General features: G+C 35.0%; 1 protein-coding gene across 1 annotated transcript in view; it reads right to left on the reverse strand.

Moving 5' to 3' along the window:
* The window catches only part of LOC149572887 (uncharacterized), a 184396-nt gene that overhangs the window by 22620 nt on the left and 142718 nt on the right, over window positions 1-19058 (reverse strand). Inside the window, exons 15-16 of the mRNA XM_089813992.1 lie at window positions 16713-16815; window positions 15981-16120 (exon numbers count right to left, since the gene is read on the reverse strand). Of these exons, the coding sequence (XP_089670118.1) occupies window positions 15981-16120; window positions 16713-16815 (243 nt within the window). The remainder of the gene's footprint in view (window positions 1-15980; window positions 16121-16712; window positions 16816-19058) is intronic.

A 19058-nucleotide genomic window follows, 5' to 3' on the forward strand; every position in this document is an offset into this window, starting at 1 on the left:
AATCAATCATCCGGAAATCCGTTAATCTGCCAACTCTTCTTAAATCTTGTAACATCTTGAATCTTGTAACAGGTATTAGAGCCACAAATCTTTACCATGGTATCAAAGCCACAAATCCTACTAGCTTGCATGTTATCTTTTTCAAATGCATGTCAACATTTTCAGTTGCATGTCAGATTTTGTACATGTATTTGTGTCAGATGTTATTGCATAGCAATTTGGTGAAAACCTAGATGATTACATGTTAGTTTTGGAGCAATTTATGAAGAGGGCCACCACTGCCTATTATGTTCAAGCAAACCTATTTTGTGGATTTGTGTTTCATGTAGTTTGGTGGATACCTAGATGGTTGCATGCTACTTTTAAATCGGTTAAATGAAGTGGGTTTCTTTTGCGTGTCATTTTCAAGCAGTACATTTTTTGGTTTTGATTGCATGACAATTCTAATTAATTCTAGAAGGTGAGTTTACTTTACATGTTTGTATTTTGACTCATGCGTGATTGTGAATGAACTCAAAGGTATATTTCTAGGAACAAAGGAAACAAATTCATTGTTTATTTCAGACATCTAACAATGATATAAAAGGTTACATCAATGGCTAAAATTAAAAATGGCAGATTGAACCTACTTTCCTTCCTGCCTCACCAACCAAGAAAAGGGATAAAAAAGTTGAGAAAGTCCACAAAGAAATGATTAACATATGTAAAAATTTATAAATGATATGAATGACTTCTTTCAAGCATTTCAAAAATATTAATCGGATGTCATTATTGCAATGACATTGTCATTAGGGACGGGGGACAGGTTTTTGGGACAGGAGAACAATTGGGACTCAATTTGGGGATGGAAGCAAGTAGGGGTATATACTATACACTATGCATATGGTACTGAATAATACCTATGAACAGATGTATAAGACCATTAAGAAGTTGTTGGGTCGATATTTTGCAGCCGACAATTTATTAAAATTCAATCACAAAATAAGTGGACTAGCCACAGTGTATGGAACAGAGTCTCTCCTACCTTAAAGGGAAGGCTCCCCTTCTCGATGTTCCTTCGATCAACTCAAGGTAAGAAAGAAGTTGAGAGATTTTAAAAAGGTATTACCAATATTCTTTCCTCTTAACTTTCAGGAAAGAATTCACTAACCCGCAGAGCGAGTAATAGGCAAAATGACATCTCTAACTACATTTTTCTCTAAAAGTTGGAAACGGTGATACCAATAAACCAACACTAACTCAAAGGTTAGTTGAAAGTATACCAGTTTGGTTCTAAGTCCAGTTTTAATCTATTCTATAAGAATAAGATTTACTATTGGGGCTCAAAGATTCCAGAAGTAAAGAATTCTAACTATTTCTGTGAATTGAGAAGATAAACAAGCTACAGTCAAAGCTCCTAGTCTATATATCACCACAATCACTCCTTGTCAAAGCTTCGAATCTGATTGTTTCTTAACTCTTTATACTCAATTATTTAAACCATACAACAATAACATGAATCAAAGAAGACAGACGCAAATTACAATCAAAGTTTACAATTTGCACTCATCACAATTGTACTCGATCAAAGTTCAGCTCCAATTGTGTCTTTGTAATCACTTTTCATCCAAAATAGTACTACACCATCAAAGTTATGCTTGCACAATTTGTTTAGAGCTTTCTTGCATACAATAAAAGATGATTTTAACAATGAGGGAGGCACTTCTTATATAGGAAAAGAAGTGTGAAAAATAGGAAAAGAAGTGTGAAAAATAAGAAAAAAGTGGGAGCAACTCAACCAACTCTGACCCGATCTAACTTAGTGAGAAGAATTATTGGATTACATGTCATGAGGACATGCAATCGAATTACATATAATTGCATCTCATGCAATTTATCCTCTCCAACTACAAACATTAAGACTTAAGAAGGAAAATGATGGAAGAAATGGAAACAATCATAAGGATTATTCTGAAGGGCTTTATATTTGGTGATGCGGTCATGCAGTGTAGGAAGATATGACATCTCCATTGTCTTTGATATAGCTTCAATTCTGACTGTGCCAACATATGCTGATTTTACAACCTTGTAGTTTGTTGCATGTGAATCCCACTGGTGCTTTGCTACTGATTTGTATGCAACGAATCTGTTCATTGTGTGTGATCCGAATTCTTTAGAATCAAGATCAGCATTGACTCTGTTTATATACTCTGAAGTCATTTCCTATTTTGTGACCAAGTTATCATGCTCAGTAAGGACATTGCATCCCATTTGTTCCAGATTGCACATGATCTTTGTTTGTATACCCATCAGTCCTTGACATCTGTAGAAGATATCTGAAGATTGAGCGACTTCACATGCAATCATGCCATCTAAATAAGCATTAGCCATTTGATTCCAATCACCCAATATTTCTTTCAAGGTATTGTCTTCCTAATTCAAAGAAGCAATCACGACATCTAACATTTCTTCAATGCCTCGAGTACATTCAAAAACTTCGACCGCATCTTTGATGGCCTAAACTCCTTTAGAGACAACTTCTCTAAAGCAAGTATTTACTACTTCAATTATTCGTTTTTCCCGAGGTGTCTAAGACATGGTGACTATATGCTGTGAAGATTGCTGACGAATCACCTCACTTAGGCAAGTAACCTCATACTTAAGTTGATTCTTCTTCTCCTACGGCTCCTGATTGCTTTTTGACATATTGGCAAGTGCATCTTGAGCATCCTGCAAATAACCTAGCCACGATTGTTTACCAAGTTCAATTTTGGTAAATTGTTAAGTTCCTTAATTGGTTTATCTACCAAAGGTTCTGCAATTTCTGTAAACTTAATATTTTCAGAATTCACAACAATCCTTGAAACAATCTTGTCTTTCAAAGATTTAGACTTAGTTTTCTTAATAGGGAGATTATCTAAAGGTATGATGACCTATCTTCCCTTCATAGTGATTTTACCCAACCATGCAAGCAAACAAAAACCCTCATCTACTAAACTCGGGACAGTGGATACCACAAACATTGATACTGATTGTATTTCTATTGTTGTTGTCCATGCTTCAGTTTGCACAACTGAATTCATGGGTGCCTAATGAGATGATTTTGCCATGGATATGTCAAAGCCAACCTGTGAGGTGTCAAGTTCGAAAACCTGACCTTCCATGAGAGTTGGGAAGTCTTCAAACACATTTCCCAAATTCTCATATTGTTCAACTATGAGTATAGGAGTTGTCGAAGAGATGGGGAGTGCCAACATGTTCACTTCTGAAGCAGGGATGGTAGATGTAAAAAACCGTAGAAAATAAATTCGCGTCATTCTCTATATCATAGTTCAAAATCTCGTTCTCTACCTCTTATAGGCAAGGCAAAAATTAAAATTATCGGCATATATTGGAGATGAATCGGCAACTTCTTGGGAAAATATCAAGAATTTGAAAAATGACTCAAATTTAATTAGAAATACATTTTTTTGCAAAATTCAATAAGAAAATGCATCTAATGATTAAACAATCCAAACAAGCTGATCTAGATATATTTAAATGCAATATGTAACAAAATTGCATCCTTGTGTGGAATGTGGATGGCTAGCAGCCATACTCAAAAACTTTGAACTCTAAAGTGAACTAGAAATAAGTTGTCCTTGTAAAAAGATATGCAAATACAATGTCAATTAAAATATGAAACTAATCTACATCTTCCTCTTCCTCATCCCACTTAAAAAAGGATTTATTAACATTACATGTGAATCCAAATTCACTTGAGAAATCTCTTTCAATCCACTTCAAAACCACTCACGATCGATCTACAAAGATGCCAAAAGTTATTTCTCTCTGAAAAAACCCTTCTCCTTTCCTCCAAACATTCAAAATTGCAAAATAAACAATGAATGGGGTTGGGTGTCCCAGCTTTACTAGTGCCACCCACGAGAAGTAGTTAAGTTATTGTGAGAAATCCATGATATATTGCAAAGAAGTGGGCAACTTATTGACGGGAATTTAAGGTCTTCTCAACTTGAATTTCTTGTAAGAAAACCATAAGTTTTCTCATTTTGCAAAAGTTCTCGTGAGAAGTAGAGATATCTGCCACTTCTCAGAGAGATTTTCATCTATGGTCTATATCATCCAAGAAAGTTATTTCCTAAATGGATGGACCTTGAGTGTTTGTTTGTAAAAACCCTGTCCAGTTACATCTAACTTAAACAACTTCTTCCTACTAATTTAGGGATTCGACATTTCATCAAACATTTGGTAGGCTTCCCAGATATCACAAAATATAAGTTTCAAATTCAAGCTAGATAATGCAATCAATGCTCATAAGACGTTAGATGAATGCCAATTTTTGATATACATTTCTGCCCTATAAATTCTTGCAAATTAATAATCTTTGGAATGGCAAGGTTACACATTTAATTTCTAAATTCATTTAATATACTTTTGCTCTAACAATATGCACAACAATGATTTATTTAACCACAAGACCCTGACCATATAATGCCAATCCTTTGCACTGCCTTATCAAACAACAAAACCATCAAACGCACAGCTGGAAAGAGAATGCAGCTCCCATGCGAATGCCCTAGCTGCCTCTGATATCAATTTGAGCCAAAGAAATTAACATACAAGTCTGCAACTGATCACTTACTCCCAAATGCTGATCGCAGACAATTTAAGAACAATGCCAGGCCTCTTAATTAAATCGCAGATCTCTCCCAACAATTGCAGGTGTATAATCAGTGTCGGATCTGCAATTTGTAATTCCTCTATCTCAAATGTCGCTCCTAGTTAGTCGTCTCAGCCTCAGATTAATGGTTCTCCCTTTTTTACATGGATTCTTGGGCGTTAGAGAGCTTAACCACTGTCTTAGAGAAAAACGGCAACCTCAAAAATTCCCAAAATTCACTTCCTGATTTTGATCGCCATAATCAGATGTGCAAATGCAATCAATTCCTTAAGTATTTCAGTCTCCTTAGCCACAATAGCCACAGTAGGAGATGTTGACAATTATTCACCTCGGCACAATTGCCTATGCCAAACTCTCTCCCAGACACAACTAATGATAGATAAGAGATTTGACTAGTGAAACCACTATACTTCAGTAGTGACTTCAAATATCAAAAACTCAAAGGCCCTTATACTTCAGCAAGGGCTCACAATTTAAACTCGGGAAAAAGTCACTGAGGCAGAAAAAGAAAATGTACATTCAAGCATTGCTTTTTCCAATGAAATGAGCTCTCATTTATAATCTTTCGTTGGCCAAAATTTCCTAAAAAACTCCACTTCAAAAATTGTGGAAGTTTCCCAAAAGAACTCAACACTAGAATCTTTCTAACACACTTTTTAGAAATAACACTTAATGTCATTATTATAATAATGCAACTTAATAATTAATGAATTATAGAGCTCATGCAATCATTAACTTCATTTACTGCAGATGACGACCAATTGCCGAAGCCACCCACTGCATTGCCAAAAATAGCAACTACCAAAAATAGACGTACTAAAAATAGTAAATCTATAGCTGGGAACCCCAAAACACCCTATCAGCTCACGAGGGTCACTATGATGAGCTAACTCCATCAACTGTGTAGACTTGCCAAAAAAGGGGACATTACATTGTCAGCCACAAAGGAGATATGATCATAATCTCTCCTTCCTCTTCCTCTTCCTTATCAAACTCTTCTTCAAATTCTTTCTCAAATTCCTGAACCTGCACAAGCGCTTGAGAGGATTCTAGAACTGATTTTGATCCCTTTCGGCCTTTAAGCTTTAACTTGGGAGATTTCACCAAAATTGAGGAAGATGGACCATCTTTGCTTGTAATCTCCACCTTATATGTCCTTCCAACTAGTCCAAAAATGATCACTATCCACCTAAAGCTTACGATATACCCTTCTACGATGATTGATTTTCAACCACTTCGTATTTTCCAAGATGGATTAGAATCTATCAAAGATAGAAGCACTTTCTTTCTATTGCCAATGTATGAAAAAAGGACACACCTTGTCAAAAGCAGTTGGATGATATTCTGGATGAAGAATGTTGCAATCATCTTTAATACGAAAATTGGGTGGAATCTCAACCACGTCAAGATCAATGATTTGTTGCAATGTGAGCTTACAATAATCCATCTTCATTGTATCCAACTCTATGCACAAATCAATCCATATGTCCTCTATGCGATGAGCATGGGTGAATGCTCTTTAAATTTTTGAACGAATTCCTCGGTAATCAAAATCAAACCTAGCTTTGAGCTTCTTCAATGTGATAAGATGAAGTTTTGTTTCCATAGCTTTTTCCTTGTAGATTGAATTGAACATATATTGACCAATCACCAAGGGCTTGGTTGTAGTGATATCGAATCCTAGCCTGTGCTAAGTATTTTGATATGTTTGCACCTCCATGAACTGTTTGGCCAACTCCATCAGAATGATTTTATCGGTAGCATATCTCGAAAAGGTATATGGTTTTCTTTTGAAATAACCAACTCTCAAATAAGTGAAATTTGGAAACTGCAAAAAGATGCAACCAAATTGATTTACCCTAATCCAAGCTTTATCTAGTACTCTTTTGATTGCTAGTTGTTTATCAAATTGACACCTGAAATGTCCAAAAAATGCATCTTGGACTCTCCTATAGTGATATTTGCTTTGTGTCAACGTGATTTGATCATAATAATTCCAAATAGCAACTTGAAGACAATCCCCTTTGGTAGAAAGTCCTGAGAAGGAGCCCATGGATGTTGTAATGTAAACCGAGTATGAGTTCATGAGAATGGCGTTGACGTTCCCACATTAATCAACTGTTCACATAGTGTTGTACTAATAAGCTCTCCCCAAAAGATGGGTTTATCAAAAATCTGAAAGATAAACATGCACATCCATGACTCGAAGTCACTAGATTCCTTGAGGCCACATACTCCACTAAGGAGAGTAATCAAATCCTTGCATTTCGGCTTGGAATCGAATCTATGAATTGTTTTGGGCCATCTTGAAAAGTTATTTCTTCTGACATCCAACCAATATGCATTCATATACTTTTGATAATCAGACCTCTTCTCATTCCATAACTCTAGATACGTCTCCTTTGACAGGTCTATGAACTCTACACTCTAAGGGACTCTAAAGATTTGTTCAATAACAACTGAGTCAAGGCCAATGATAACCTTACAATGTGCATCCTTGATTGTTTTGGTCTTAGGAGTAAAGTGTCGAGCACATCCTAAGACGAATTTTGGTTACAGGGCAGCCATAGGATTAGTAGACACCAAATGAATGTGACTTCTCTTGATGTGTCTCATCTCTCTATTATAAAGAGTTTCAAACCTTTATAAGAAATCAGCCATGTAACCATGTCCAATCTCTGTGTTAGATACTTGATCTAGAGGAGATGAGACATGAGATGCAGATGCATGAACTAACTCCTTGTCATACTGGCACTTAATCTTTCCTTTGAACTTCATAGATGTAGGCGAGTCTTGTGCTGCAACATGAAAGTTCCAAAAGGTATTGATTCCATGAAGATGTTGATTTTTTATTGGCAAAGGTGAATCTATGAAGCAAAGTCTGTTCGAAGTATTGATTAGACACTCATAGATCATATGCAAAGGCTTGATCAAAAACAGAAAACATATGCAGAGGGCCAAAATGGGACTTAGGAGGATGGAATGCACATGGGTAAGGATGGGTTTCATGTAAATGCTTAAGGAATGAAAGCTAGGTGAATGAGGATACGTGCAAATGATGAATTTGGTATTTAAAGAGTGACCTTTTAACGAAATCGGATTCTCTAAAAATAATTACATGTAAAGTGATTTACATGTAATTGTTACTTGATGTAAGCATGTAATTAGGTTCGTAGAATGTAATTACATGTAAATGGGTAGGGAGGATGGAATTGCGTGTAAATGAAAATGGATGTAATTACATATATTGGAAAATGGATGATAATATGCTTTGACGTGTTGGTGAGGTATGAAAAGATGTGATGTACTTCCGTGAAGAGGTGGAATTTGAAATGGTGTAAAATGCCCTTGCATTCTTGGGAAAGAATCCTAAGCCTTTTTGAAAAAAGAAAATCAAAACAGCAAGCAAACAACAAACAAAACTATGCAAAACAAAAATATACCTTTGGTTTTTTACTCAAACATGACAGAAAATCAAGTTGCTCTCCTATATGCAATTTCGAAATTGGAATTTGATTGAAATTCCAAGCATTTGAAAATAGAAGTTTTCATCTTATTTAAAGAAAATTTGCAAAATACATGGTGTATCTTTGAACAAATGTACAATGATAAACCAAAATATGCAACAAAATAACGAAGGTTTGAAAACTTCTACTGATGAGCCAAAATATGCAACAAAATAACGAAGGTTTGAAAACTTCTACTTACTTACATAGCCAAATGTGGAAGATTGATGGGTTTGAATGGATGACTTTCCTCCAAATTCGAATTTCCAAACAACTCTTTGACCTTTTCAATGCTTGCAAATGATGGCTTCATATGAGGCAATTTTGTATGTATATGCCCAAAAACATGGTCTCAAACCTTCAACATGTCAACCTTTTTGAAGAACTCATGCATTTGGGATGCTTTTGGAAAAAAAGGTGCCCTTTTTTACAAGAATATGAAATTTTTTTGCATTAAATGGTAAAAAATGTGGACTTCAATGGCAAGAATGTAGATTGGAAAGCCCAAATGCCTCATTGGAATGTACATTCATGGGTTGGAAACGTCAAAATCTGCAAGTTTTTTTACCATAACATAGCCTTCCCATGCATTGAAATGAATCAATTTTGAAAGAAATATCAACGAAAAATGCATGGATATGCAAGGAAACTCTAAAACAACCCTATCTAGATAGATTTCATGGATTGGAATGGAGAAATCTGAGCATTATCATCAAAAATGTGCCCTTGGCTTGCATGAGCATGGACATTTTTGTTCTTGGAGGCAAAATTGTGGACTCCAATAGCAAATGCATGAGTTACAATGCCAAATCGCACTCTATGGGAGGTTTTTTATGTTTTAAAATGCATTTCTTTCCGTTATCAATGTAAATCACACTTTCCATGTGCTTTTGCATGTTTTAAAATGCATACAAGTAGCAAACAATGGAAATCGCACTCTCCAAGCTTCATTACATATTTTAAAAACATGTAATATGTAATATGCATTGGCCATTTTTAGCCTTGTAAGGCAAATTTGTGGTCTTAAGATGCTATTGCATGTTTTAGAATGCCTAACCACACTCTCTCAAGGGCATAACATGTAACATTTTAACATGTAAAAGGCCATTGCAAATCACGTTGTAGGATGACCATTGCATATTTTAATAACTTATTTTTTAATTTGTCCAAGTCCATGATATGACTCTTAAGTGCAAATCACACCCTCAAGAGGCAATTACATGTAAAGTGGTTTACATGTAAAGGAGATTTTCCATGCAAAGTGGACTCTAGGAAGTCTATTACATGCATTTCTAGTGCAAATTGCACTCTAGGAATGCATTTACATGTAAACATGTAATTGTCATGTAAATTGAGTTTGCACAACTTAAAAGACCAATTAAGCACATGTATAATTGTTTTTGGAGGAAATATCACTTAATTGTGTCAAAAAGAATATTTACACTATATAATGGATATATCATGTGCAAATATTAATCAAAAAGCAATAATTAACTTAGATGTTTTGCAATAAAACATAAAGTAACGTTCAAAATAATTAAACTATATAGTTAATAAAGTCACTTAAGTGAAAAATTAAAAAGTAACTCAACATAAAAATATAACATTAAGTTCTCTATAGTCACTTAAGCGATAAATTTAAGTGATAAAGTAACTTAGAAACATGACATAAAGTCAATTTATGTTATATTTATCAAAAAGTGAATGTCAACATTAAAAATATAACATGATATTTTAAATATATAATTGCATTTGGAAAGTCCACCTTTTGGGCACTTAAATGATCATATCTTTTGACTACCAAGTCTGATTAAGTCCTAAGATATACCGAATCGAAGGGAAAATTGGAAACAAGGGATTGAACAAAACCAAAAGACTAAAAGGAAACAAATACACTCAAAAACGCAAAAAAGAACGTTTGAAGACTTCAGAAATCAAGCATAGGCTTAACAAAATGAAAAACGAAAGGACTTGACGAAAGCCTTCAGTAAAAGGATTCGTTATACCAATTGGGGTTGACTAATTAGAAGCCAAAAGGAAGCTTATTTGATAGCCCAACAAACCAAGTTTCCCCTGCAACAAATTACTATTAGTGGCAGACATAATGATTCTATGGAACTTATTATTAGCAGACCAGCAGCTCATGAGTTGATTTTTGTCGTTGGTGATGCCATCTACATTCCAAATTTGATATTGGCACCTAGTTCTTGTGATGGTACAGGTGCATACTGGTTGGCATTTGAGCCAAATGGCCAGGGTTGTTTTGTGACAAGTGACTATCCTACATAGCTGTTCAATACATTTTTAGAACTGTTGAGGTCTACAGAAGCTATGGGTATGCATTGGAATGTGTGGGGACACAATTACTGGATGGGAAATCCTCATGAGATGAGTCTTCTACTTTTGCCCTGGAATGATGACATCATTGCCATCCTATTTGTTGCTAGTGTGAGATATTAACTGATGGAAAAATAAATAATATTATTTTGAGACCATAAAATAATATTACAAGGGAATAGTTACTTCGGGTAATAAAATTAAATTACAAAACTAAAGTGATTAGGTTATGACATAAATAAAGGCCCAAAGTGACTTTATCATGAAGGAAAAGTTTTTAAAAGTATTTATTTTATTTATTAAGTCTTTTAGAAGTGGGATGAACCTCTTGGAAAGAGGGAAAACATTTATTAAGAATCGCATATTGTGATTTCAGGTGCAAAGGTGGTTTGAAGAATATATTAAGCTTCTTTCTCCAAATATTATGATATATTAATTTGGTACCTGATAATTTCTTCATTGTTGTTGGGTAGCAGCCACATCTGAGGACATAAACCCTTAAAAATTGTATGTTGGACAGGGACCCAGCATTGCTTGAGAGGTGGGCTCACTCAAGGTTTATCAATGAGCAGATTTGCATCGTTTTAAATAGGTTTTGGAGGAAAATTTAAGCATGTTCTAGCATTGTAACAACAGTATATTTGTTGTAAAAGCCATGAACGTTATATATCAGAATCATCATTGATAGATTTGTGTTTTATCACTTATTTCCTTGGAAATTTGAAATTTATATTCCTTTCTTTGCATGTTGGTATTTTGCAATGAAATGAAGCAAAACGTGACGAAAATTAAAAACCCAAATCAGATTTGCAACAATATCCTAGTTTGGGATATCTCAGTCCACATCAAGTTCAAGCTCTTCACTTAATGCATTATGTAGGTGGATATGAGACCAATTCTTGGCCAATATGATACCAGGAAAATTTGAGCTTTGCCTAAAATCTTTCAAGTAGTGAAAGTTTTTAGATCAATTCCAAATCATTACTTGCAATTAGACTTATATATATATATATATATATATATATATATATATATATATATATATATATATATATATATATATCATCTGGGAGCATCTAAAGTTGGTATTGGAGGCTCACTTTACAAATGTTGCAGGTCATTTTGAAGTTGGAAAGGACCTAGTGGGATAAGCTAAGTGATTCTTTTCACCATATCCCAACTCAGATATTTCAAGACACCCAAAGTGTACTACTACATGCGCCATAGCCAAGCAAAAAAAAAATAGGAACATATGCCCCTTAGCTAATATTAAACAGAACTTGGGAATCAATTTTCCTGGGTTTCCTCTCAAGCAGTACTGATTATGTTTATTAAGTAGCAGATAAATTCTCAAAGGCAACAATTCTTGCACCATGTAAGAAGGCTATCTCAGCTCGAGAAACAACTTCATTACTCATTCTAAAAATACAGGTCGACTTTTGATTAATATCATGCATCATGTCTAACAGAGATACTAATTTCTTGCACAATTTGCTAGAAAGAACTATGGTCAATGACGGATGCAACACGGCCTAAATATACACCAGTCCATCCTTGCACAGATGGACAAACAGAACTGGCACTCTTCTGTAAGGAGAAGCATTGAATGCCATGTCAAGATACTCTGAAAACATGTTTTAACTCTACTTGGATATCATTGTTATCTTCAAAAGAACTGAGCATTCTTCTGCAAGGATCTGATAGGGTTTAACTGATGGTGGGTCCACCAATGAGGAGTTAACAAATAGTCTTAAATTTGAGTACACATTTCCAACTACCAATTTGAGTACAAATTTGAGTAAAGATGAAAATTTTCAAATTTTATCTCCATTTTAACTTGCCAATTTGCCTTCTCATTGTTTAACTCTAAGTAGATACCATTTTTATCTTGAAAAGAACTGAGCATTCTTTTGCAAGGAGCAGCGTTTGACTGGTGGTGGATTTGCACCAAGGAGGAGCTAACATTAAGCCTTAAATTTGACTACACATTTCTAAGTTCCGTCTTCAAGCATCACCTCATGGTAGGTTGTGTAATAAACCCACCAGCTTATCAAATATTTGCCCTAAATGTTCAATATGTCTAGGAGGAATTTTGTCAAACAGTTGGCAAGTAAAGTCTGATCTATTTTCCTGAGTTCTTGTATCACCGAAAACACCACATAAGTTATGAGTGCTTTGCACAGAAATTCCGTCAAACATTTATAAGATCGTAACATGCTGAAGTAATCAATTATACCACAGAGACAATTCATAAAACACTTGGTGTACCACCTCTTGACACAAGAGAATTCCTCTGTTGTAAATTTGGATTTAATGGTTAGCTGTTACAGAGCTGTTACAGACTTAGTAGATGAACCATGGTAATATTTACATCATGTCTTCATACAACAATTGATTTCGAACTTGCATATAATCAGATTGGCAAATATATCAATTAACAAATGACAGCAGCATTGAAATCTAATGTTATTTTCACGGACATGAAAGTCATAGATTTGTATCTTTAAATCCAAATGAAGTTAACAATTATGAAAAGCTGATTTGAAGTCCCAGCTCTATTATTTGACTCAGAAATTATCACAACTTTCACGCAATGCAAAATAAACCATAGGCATTAAAGTCTGGAAGCTGGACGTCATCCTCTAAAATCCCACACAGCTCATATACAGTATGGTTGCCACAAAAAAGCTGCAATTACGTTGACTAAGTCTGTGATTCAATCTTATGTTTATTACCTGTCACCTCTGCTTATTTGTTAATGAAATCAATCCCATTCTTCACCAAATTCAAAGCATTGATCACCATTCATGACTCCTGGATGAAGCCATAGCTAATTGCACAATTTCATTGGATCTTCGACCAATTCAAAGTGCCCAAAACTTGAAGAATTCACAATTCTCCAATCTGAGACTGAAACCCTTGGCAAATTTCCAAGTCTCATGCCAAAAACCAAGAGAAAAGCATATGCATAATGTGATCCATTCACTTCATGAAGCTTTTGCATACTACACGCCAAAACCATATTGCAAAAGCATTTTATTAAACATTAAATATATATTTTCCTTGATGTCTCACATTGACTTAAGGAATTAATAATAAATAGGCCTCTTTTAAATAAGTGACATTTAAATGCACATGACTAAGTCATTTGGCTCCTTTCATTAAATGACCTTATAAATAACTGTTACAATTGCTCTCGTTGTCAACCATAGATTATAATGTGATAAAAGCATAACTTATAATATGATGTTATGGCCCGCACTGAAAAGTCATTTTATAAAGTTATATAATAACTTTATAATATAACCATCAATCATTAATACCATTAATGTCAATATAAACTTTAATGTCTCCTTCATAACTCATTATCTCTCTATCCTGTCCAAATATGGAGGTCAACCATTGTTCCCACTATGCATCTGACTGCCTTAATAAAAATAGTAAGGGTCCCTCTGAAACAAGATCTTACTATAAATAGTAAGCACCCCAAACATAGCCAGAAACCTCCAAATAACCTAGCCTTAGAACATAAGAAAGATTTGGAGACTGACAATTGCCACCTGAAAAGCTCTGTAATGCTCAAACTGGACCCTTTAAACAATTCCATTAGCCTATGCGGGTCAGGAAATAGAGTAATTCTCTGAAAGTTGATGCGAGGGAAATGGGCACATTTCAGCTTGAAAATCTTCAAATTTTATCTCATTCTTTCCTTTTTACATTTTTTAACTAGAATTTTTCAGAAATTTCAGTTTTATACATTTTAAAATTTAACAGGTTTAAAAATTAAAAGAAAAGAATACAACTTAAAACTTTAGGATTATGTTGCTTTAATACTTTTCCTTGCATTCTTTATTTTCTCTTTCTTATTTGTTTTCTAAAGTTTTGGTTATATTTTTTTTCACTTTGTTGCCTGCAATTTTTTATTTACCCTTCTTAAACAACAAAGGAAAGACTATTTGGCTCATGATATGCCAAGATCAAAAAAAGGGCAATTCTGTTGTAAATTTGTAATATTATGGCATGGAGTTTCTAGGAGGCAGCACTAGCCTCAAATATCATCTTGCCCACAAGGCAAGATGTAATGATCCCTTACACCCAAATGTTCTGCGCACAGTTTTGAGAGAGGTAACAGTATAAATGTAGACCTCCTTAGAAAAGAAAGAACAAATATTAAAACAACACCAGAACTGGTCGCTTATGCAACTTCCCCTACTTCAGTGTCTATGTGTGCAACTGGTTTGGGTTCTACAGCATTGGGCCCAGTATTCACAGTTTGAGGAGTTTGTTCCACAAACTAATCTTGGTTCCTACAGTCATTGCAAACCATAAGTTGGAACAGAGGCAAGCACATAGTGGCAAGGAAAAAATAGGCAATTTGGTAGCTCTGCTACATTCTCTTCAATGCTGCAAGGTAACATTTTAATTCTTTATATCTCATTTTTATAATACTTTCTTAATTATTACTTTCATAGTTTTATTGAGGGTTTATGTTTTTTACATTCTTATTTATATTTTGGTGTTTTATGTCGCCTTATTGACAAGCAATGAATGTGATTGTCATGACTGGCCAAAAACTCAAAAACCTTCTATTGATGATCTTTGCAGCCCCAATATTGTCAGAAAAGGTTGCTGTAAAGTCTCTCATTCAGGTGCAGCAACCTACCTGGATTAAGAAGGGTTACACTGTCATGTTCACTGTGTGGACTGATAGAAAAAATAGACAGCTACTAAATTTACTAGTTTCTTCTTCTGGTGCTACAATTTATTTCAAGTCAACCAGTACTTCAGGGAAGGTAAAGAATGCAAATTACTTGTAGTGTTTTGGGAGAAGCTTTAAAATTAGAAAATTTCAAAATGCAGCACATCCAGTCACCAAGAATGCAGCAGATTTTGTTTTCTGTAGGTGTTCAACTTATGGATAGATAGCCCTCCAGTTTTTGGAATCTTTGCTCAACACATTGCAGTAGTTCAATGGAGGACATTGAAAAACAAGATTGGGTTGAGCCAATTGTGGAGAATGGATGAAACATTTGCAAATGTGTTCATTACATACTTGGGTACTCCCTTTATAAAGCTTAACAAGGGGTCCAATTAGCCAGCCATATTTCCAGCTGAATGCATCTTTCTCGACTATAATTCTAAATATATTATAAATGCAAATAGCCCCAATAATTGTTTAGCATGCATTTGCTACAAACTCTTTAACTAGTTATTATTATGCACATCGTGCACTCGATAAAATAAATTGATCTTCAACAACGCATTAAAAAGCTGTTCTTTCCTGCTCACACTTGTATTTAAACTTACTTTCCTGACTAGCACATTAATATTTGGACAAAAGCATTGTTTCACTATAATGCTATGAGCCAGCTAAATATAAAGGATATAATGAAGTCTAAAGCCCAGGCTCTAGAGATATTCTTGCGGGAAAGAAATCACATCATTAATATTCACCTGAACAACACATTGAAACATACCTCGTGCATATCTGAAAACAAATTCCACTGTTCCATCCGTTTCAATGCCTCAACTGCCTTCTTCTTCTGGGTTTCATCATACTCATCACCTTGAAAGGTCTCCATTTCACTTTTCAAATCACCCATCCTCTCATCAAGCTCTGCAACATGGATCAACCGCATTTGAGACACTTTTTCTAATAAAGTCGTGTGAGACAATTACAATAAACAATGTTCAAATTATTTGACTAAATCTTTTCTCATCCCGAATTTGACTGATTCTTTTATCAATACCTGAATAAAAACTCGTACAATTATTCTATTATGTCAGAAATCTTGGAAAGTGAAAGCTTTCAAGCAATAAGTAAATGTGACTAGAGGCAAGCAAGCATAATCGAAAAGCAATACACCGTGTTAGGAAAAGGCAAGCATGTGTACTCAAAAGCAGTAAATGATGTGAGTAGAAGCAAGCATGCATAATTTAATGACCAATAAATAATGTGACTAGAGGCAAAATGCATTCACAAGGCAGTAAGTGATCAACTAAAGGCAACACAGAATATGACAGGTACTAGTTAATCACACAATATTTTTGTAGATCCAAGCCAGAATAAAACCATAACAAATTCCCAAACATTGTGATTATGTGTGACCAGATGAAAATGATTTGGCAATTAGATACCATTATGCTACTATTTTAAGATGCAATAAACTATAAAATCCATGGATATAAAAACAAATGAAGCACTTTACCTTCACAAAGTGCAAGCTTGACCTTTCTTCCTTTACAATGTTTGAAAGCAAAAAGTTCATATATATCCATTTCTGCTAAAAGCACATCAAGCGCATGATGATCCTGTCACCAAGAAAAAACGAATCATATAAGGTTTTCAACCCGATATGAAATTCAATTTCTATGGAAGATTAGCATATAAAACATTTAAACATGGAAATGAATGTTTTCCAAAGCTTTAAATGCCACCAGAAACTTATCAACAGCTAGATATCCTTGAAAACCAATTAGCAGGAATCTGTTTCTGAATTATATATGGATTGTTAAAAAGCTACAAAGATAGTCTCAGAAAAATCTCATGTTAAAATCGATCTTTTACTATGGTGTTCTCAAGGTAGAGATGTTTTGTACTTCCATTTTGTTACCACTGACTTTCAAATTAATTTTAGATTTAGAAAAGGCTATGTAGTTAAACTTTAAAAGATTGTTTAACTAGGCCCTTAAGTACTAACAGAAGCCTAGTTTGCTAAAAGGAAGCCAAACCATAACTACTTAAATGAAACCATCTATGAATGAAAGGCTGCATTCCCCTTTTAATTTGGGAATAGAATATCATTTACACTGATCTATCATTTTATTAGAGATATTTCTTCCTATTGACAATTGACAACACTTCTAAATTCTTATCTAGCGATTCTTCCTCTGAAACTCCATGAGTTAGCTGAGATTCCCCACCAAGGGAAAAGCCTGCAGTCTTTTGGATATTATCATATTTCTCATCAGAGACTAAGGAGGGTTTACAGAAAACATCGAACCAATCTATGAGGATTCATCAGCAATGGTTCCTAAGATAATACTATGACAATTCTCATGGTTTGCAACAACATTTGGAACACTTCAATGGTTCGTGGTGCACCAAGGCCTCTCCTAGAGGCTTGTAGGAACACAAAGACTTCTCATCTACCTCTAACAATTGTTGCCAATGCTCCAACAATGGTGCAGACCACTCTGCATGGGCACAGAACTCTTGTAGTAACCGTACTTCATCCAAACATTGCAATTTCTGCAATGGCTACAGCAAGGTCTGCTGCACCTCCAGGCCGAACTGCAAAATTCTAAATCATAAAAAATCTTAATACATCATTCTGAGCATCACTTGTATACAACATACAGTATGGTCAACATGTCAATCTAGGTGGCCGCTATGAGGCTCACAGTGTCCCATGTTATCCACGAGCGCATCACCAAAAAATGTTTACACTCCAAAACCATCAAGGAATGATAAGTCATCCAAGAAATGGTTCCACTTTTGGTTTCAATGACATGAATCTATGTAATTTATGTATGCATATCTTTGTAACATAGTTTAGAAAATGAATGGGACATGGAAGATAACATCCATACATCCTTCTCAAGAGTGTCATGTAAAGTGTGAATAATTGAATGAGATATGAACTATTTCAATTCAATATCTACCTTTATTTTTGGCTTATTGATGAAATGTTTTTGTATACACTATAAATTCATCTAGAACCTCTTCTAGAAAGCTCTACACCAAGATTCTACCAAGGCCCTAGACAAGCAGTATTAGAGCAGTTAATCCTGTTCTTGCATGTCTTGCCAAACATGTTTTAAGAATATTAGCCTTGGCATCGCACTGTGAGAACCAATTGATTATCTATCAATATTGCCCTATTTTTTTCGCTTTCCTCTATCACTGTAACTTTGTCAAACAGTTTGCAAGAAAACAGTTTACAAAGTTTCCAATATGTTTGGTCCCTGAGTTTTTACTAGTTAGAGATGAATATGGCATTTACTAATACTTGAGAATGCAAATGTGCAACAGCATAACCACAACTGGGTTCAAATACAAATAATGTCTAGTCTGAAATTATCAGTGTAACACGGGGACGTGAACCCCCCCGGCCCCCCAAAACTAGGCCATCTCGGAGACGAGGACACATCCAGGATGGGGGAAGGCATCTCGATGTTTCGGGCAGCGCCACTTAGAGTACCACCTCCGCCGGAGACAACGAGATGTCTCTGAGACGGCAAGACAACTCGGCGTCACCTGTGTAGGTGCGGGGAGATGGGACCGTGTCTCACTTTAATGCGAGGGGACACCTAGATGTCTCCCGCAGCAAGCAAAAGAGGCACATGGAAAAATAAAAAGTTTAAGGCATTTTTTTAATGTTTTATTGTTTCTATTTTTATTATATTGGGTTGTAGGGCCCATTCCTTCCTCCTCCTTTGTTCAAAAGCCTTCTATTCTTCATTTTTATTCACATTTGCATTTCTCATTGTTTGCAACAGCAAGAAGAAGAAGAGTGAAGAGTTGAGATAAGGGTTTGTGCAAGAGTGAAGAA

The sequence above is a fragment of the Cupressus sempervirens genome, chromosome 2, assembly GCF_028749045.1.
Source record: "Cupressus sempervirens isolate cs-2001-9-10 chromosome 2, ASM2874904v1, whole genome shotgun sequence".
Classification (NCBI taxonomy): Eukaryota; Viridiplantae; Streptophyta; class Pinopsida; order Cupressales; family Cupressaceae; genus Cupressus; species Cupressus sempervirens.